Raw genomic sequence first — 5,246 nt, forward strand, 5'->3', positions numbered from 1 at the left:
ATCTATTATATATATGTGTAATTAAATGTAATTAGACAATTATATTTCATATATATATATTTTATATTTAATTATTATAATATTAGTTATATCTATTTATATCTATATATTTAACATATTTTAAGTCTTTAACAATTATTTCATTATGAATACCAATTAATTAATTAACATATGTCATTACTTATAATTAATTAACTTCCCACCCTATACCCCTATTAACACACAACCCACTACATAACATAAAAATGTGATATGTAACATAATTTACTATAATAGCATTAATGTTAATAAATTTACAATTACATAAAATATAATTTACATATTTAATTTATTTTACAAATATTTAATTATTCATAACAATTAACTAATTAACATAATTAATTACTTACAATTAAATTACTTCCCACCCTATTCCCCTATAATCCCACAACCCACTACATATCCTAAAAAAGTTTGATTTTACATATTCAACAATAATTCCATTTATTAAAATAAATTAACAATTAAATTATATATAATTAACATATTTTAGATAAATAACAAGTATTTACTTATTCTTACCAATTAATTAATTAACAGATTTAATTACTTACTATTAAATTACTTCCCACCCTAATCCCCTATAATCCCACAACCAGCTACATGAAAAAAATTATTTAAATAAGCATAATTCTCAAATAAGCTATTAAAATAACATATTTACCAATTACATATTATATATTTAATTAAATAGTAATTTAACAATTAATTACATATTAATACTAATAATTATATTTACATATTTAATTAATTAATACCAATTAATATATTTACATATTTAATTAATTAATACTAATTAATATATTTACATATTTAATTAATTAATACCAATTAATATATTTACATAATTAATTAATTAATACCAATTAATATATTTACATAATTAATTAATTATATTTAAAATACTTCCCACCCTATTCCCCTAAAAACCCACTACCCGCTCCTAGAAATTATTATAGTAATATAATTTTTTTTTAATTTATTAATTATTTTTAACATTTATTCTATATAAATAAATAAATACAATTAATACATTTTAACACAAAATGCTATTATAAAACATTAAAACAATGTACATTGAACTATTACATATTATATATATACATATTAAAATTCGATATCATGAGAGTCGATATTGTGACAGTCGATAACACAACTTTCGATATTTTTAAACTAATAAACATATCGATATTTTTTACTGACGATATTACTTACTCGATATTTTTTATGTCGATATTTTTTACATACATAACAATCGATAAAAAAAAATCGATATTACTTACCTCGATATTAATGCCATCTCGATATTCTCTAGTCGATATTATGTCCAGTCGAAATAAATGACTCGATATTAAGACTGTACACCCTCTGGGTCCAATGGATGTCGTCGACGCAGGCGGCGGCATCTACGCATACGGCGAGTGGTCTTCCGGTCGCCTATCGGTCTTTTCAGTCGCGTCCCGCCCAGTCTGGGGCGGATGGTCAGGGTTTTGCCGGAGGGCATGGAACCCAGGCGGTCTGGACCGGGGCCACAGGACAGCAGTACAAACCGGGATCCACTGGGGCCTGCTGGGGCTTCAACAAGGGTTTCTGTGATCGGCCTTCCTGTAAATTTAAGCATGAGTGTTCCAGGTGCGGGGGACGTCACGCGGTCACGCAATGCCTCACACTGGCTACGCCCTCGGAGCAGTGGAAGATTGCAAGAGGCAGGGGACAGCCTAGGCCGAAGGGCCCATACTCCGGTTAAGGTGGAGGCCATGGGTCCATGGCTCTCCCAGTACCCTGATAGAGAGGCAGCGTCGAGATTGTTCTGGGGTTTTGTGGAAGGTTTTCGGATTGTCTATCAGGGGCCGAGGGTGAGGTTTGGGCTGAGAACTTGTGGTCTGCAAAAGAATTGCCGGAGGTGGTGGCTCGGAAATTGGAAAAGGAGGTCTTGGAAGGCAGGATTGCGGGTCCGTTTGCGGAGTGCCCGATGTCGGATCTCATTGTCTCTCCTCTAGGGGTGGTGCCCAAGAAGGAGCCGGGCGAGTTCCGGTTGATTCATCATCTGTCTTGGCCGGAGGAAGGTTCGGTGAATGACTTCATCGCTGAGGAGGATTCCAGGGTCTTGTATGCGTCGGTGGATGATGCCGTGGGTCTGGTGCGGGCTTGCGGAAGAGGGCCAGAGTTGGCCAAGTGCGATATCAAGTCGGCCTTTCGCCTCCATCCCATTCATTGTTGGTGTAGGCCAGACGGGAGAATGTGGTTCGGCCTTGGGCCAGTTTCAGCTGTTGGCGCAGGAGTTTGGGGTGCCATTGGCGCCGGAAAAAACAGAGGGGCCTAGTTGCTGTCTGACCTTCTTGTGAATCGAATCGGTGGCCTGGCAGGCGCGTTTACCAGTACGGAAGGTGGCCGAGATGCAGGAGGTTTTGAGACAGGTGCTCGGAGCACGCAAGATTGATTTGAGGTCGGTGCAGCGATTGCTGGGTCTGTTTAACTTTGCTTGCAGGGTGGTGAGGGCCGGGAGGACATTTTGTAGGCGCCTCGGCATGGCCATGTCGGGGGCGGTTCTCCCTCACCTTAGGGTCAGGGTCACGCTGGAAGTGCGGGCTGACTTGCGGGTCTGGCTGGTGTTTCTGGAAGACTTCAATGGTGTCTCATTGGAGTTTGCGCGGGACAGGATGGTGTGGCAGGTACAACTCTACTCTGATGCGGCAGGTGCGGCAGGTTTCGGGATCTTCTGGGACGGACGTTGGTGTGCAGAGCAGTGGCCGGCTCATTGGCTGCGCCAGGGCAGGAGCATTGCATTTCTGGAATTCTTTCCCCTGTTGGCATTGTTGGTGTGGGGACCGGAATTCCGGAACAGGGCGGTGTTATTTCATGTTGACAACAGGACAGTGGTGGACCTGGTGAACAATCAGAAGGCTAAGGACCTGCGAGTGCTGCGCTTGCTGCGAAGTTTCATGCTGCTGTGTCTGTGCTTTAATGTGCTGTTACGCGCGCAACATGTGCCTGGCGCGAGTAATGAAATTGCGGATGCGTTATCTCGTTCGCAGTGGCAGCGTTTCAGGAAGCTGGCGCCGGGAGCGGAGGCTTGCAAGACCAAGGTGCCGGAGGGTATCTGGGCCTGGGGGGAATGAGAGTGGTTGGTCTGGTGGAGAAGTCCATAGCTGAGTCCACTAGGCGGGCATACAGGTTGGCGTGGTCTGAGTTTGGTGCCTTTTTGGGTTGGAAGAAGGGTGTGTGGTGGATGCCGAAGGATGCTTGTGAGCAAGGGGTGGTGCGTTTTGTGCTGGATTGCATGGACAGAGGACTGTCTCAGACGAAGATTGCTGGCAAGTTGGCAGGTGTTTCATTTTACAGCATGGTCTACTTGGGTTTTGATTCGGCTAGGACGGATCTGCTGAGCCGTATGTTGAAAGGTTGGGGTAGGGTGAGGGCGGAGGGCGGAGGGGGGAGGGGAGGGGTTGCCTCGTGAGGCGATTACGTTTGAGTTACTGGAAAGAGTGTTGGGTGTGTTACCTTTTTGCTGTTCTGATGGGGATGAGGTGGCATTTTTTCGTTTACGTATGGTATGGATGTTTTTTGGGGCGTTTCGAGTGTCTGAGTTGTTGGGGGTGCGTGGGGCACCGGGGCGGATGTTTGTGGATGTGCGTTTGGACGGGTCCAGGCTGGGTATATGGTTGGGACATTCCAAGATGGACCAGATTGGTCGTGGCAAGTGGGTGTGGCTGTCAGAGAGTGGTTGCGCGGATGTGTGCCCGGTGCGGGAATGGACAGGGTTCTGTGGACAAGTGTGGAGGTCGGTTGGAGAGATTTTTGTGCATGCTTCCTTGAGGCGTTTGACGCCCTTCCAGTTGCTGGCGGTGTTACGATTGGCTTTGCGGAGGCTTGGAAGGGATCCGGCGCGTTTGGCACGCACTCGTTTAGGATTGGGGCAGCCACGGCCACGGCGGGGTTAGGTTGGTCGTGGGAGGAGATTCGGCGGATTGTTCGTTTGCGGTCTCGCTGCTGTGAACGCTATGTGCGCAAGTAAAGGTGGGGGCGCGGGCTAGCCTTGGGCGGCTGCGGTTTGTTGTTGCATTTTTGTTTTGCTGTGGCACTAATCTTCTTCTCTTCGTAGGTTGTGTTCGGGGGCCGGGGGCCAAGACGGTCACCTGGATTGTGGGACACTCTTTTGTGCACTGGGCCTCAAAGTATGCGGACAGGCAGGTGTACGGTCGTAGCCTGGGCCTGAGGAGCAGTCATCATGAGGTCCAGTGGTGGGGTAAGAGCGGAATGCGTTGGGGCGAATTGTTGCCATGGCTCACGAAGAAGGTGTCACAGCTGGGCTGCCCGGACATGCTTGTGATCCATTTGGGGGAAAATGACTTAGTGAAACAATCGGGGGTGTCCTTGTTACACCTGATGCAGCGGGACTTGGAGGCAATGAGGAGCAATCTTTCTGGCGCCTGTATTGTTTGGACTGAGTTCATACCACGAAGGATATGGAGGGGGGCGCTTAAGCCTGCGGCCATTGAGAGGGCCCGCAGGAAATTGAACAGGGCAATGAGACTTTTCTGTGCTGATCATGGAGTTAAAGTGCTGGCTCATGGCGGGCTCAGGCTGGAGGAGCCACTTCTCTTTCGAGATGATGGCGTGCACCTTTCACACATGGGGAACGCATACTACCTTATGGAATTGTGGGATTTGCTCAGTTTCCTGTGGAACGAATCGATATGGTGTAGACGTGACTGAGTGTGAAAGGTGCAAGATTGGTGGGGCAGGTAACCGCCCTCCGGGGGTTCCCTGGGTGGCGGGACCTGGGAGGGGTGGGGAGTCCATGACGGGCAGAATCACCCTTCCGGGAAGGGGGTTACAGGTGCAGGATGGGGGTGTGGTAGATGGGAGTGCGGTGGATGGAGATGCTGGAGGAGTTTGGAAGGGAAAAGGGATGTGAATGGTATACGTGGAGAGGTTGCGGTGTGAATTGGGAGTGCCCAGTGGAATACGTGAGTGGATGATGGTTGAAAGGCAGGATGTTGGGGGGATTGTTAACGGTTAAAGATGTTATGTTTGATTATGGTCTGTCATGCCTGTCCTAATAAATCGCCTTTTACGCTAAACTGATGCGTGGAGTGGTTATTGCGCGAATGACGTGTTAAAGGTCGGACTGAGAGAGGGCACAGAGGTCTCGGGGGAGCAGGCGAGGACGTGCGGGCTAACGGAGACCGTGGACGAGCTGGAGG

At 46.4% G+C, this 5,246-nt stretch overlaps 1 protein-coding gene across 1 annotated transcript; it reads left to right on the forward strand.

Annotated features, from left to right (window-relative positions):
• Positions 1–2,011: 2,011 nt before the first annotated feature.
• On the forward strand, positions 2,012–4,755 carry LOC144828028 (uncharacterized). The gene is made up of 2 exons (XM_078686166.1): positions 2,012–2,255; positions 4,142–4,755. The coding sequence occupies exons 1-2, from the start codon at positions 2,012–2,014 to the stop codon at positions 4,753–4,755; spliced, it is 858 nt and encodes a 285-aa protein (XP_078542292.1).
• Positions 4,756–5,246: the final 491 nt, after the last annotated feature.

The sequence above is a fragment of the Lissotriton helveticus genome, chromosome 4_1 (genome assembly GCF_964261635.1).
Source record: "Lissotriton helveticus chromosome 4_1, aLisHel1.1, whole genome shotgun sequence".
NCBI lineage: Eukaryota > Metazoa > Chordata > Amphibia > Caudata > Salamandridae > Lissotriton > Lissotriton helveticus.

Coding starts and splice junctions, on each gene's coding strand:
- LOC144828028 (XM_078686166.1), top strand. CDS start 2,012: ATGTCGGATCTCATTGTCTCTCCTCTAGGGGTGGTGCCCAAGAAGGAG. Junction 2,256..4,141: donor TCGCCTCCATCCCATTCATT/GTTGGTGTAGGC, acceptor TTCTCTTCGTAG/GTTGTGTTCGGGGGCCGGGG.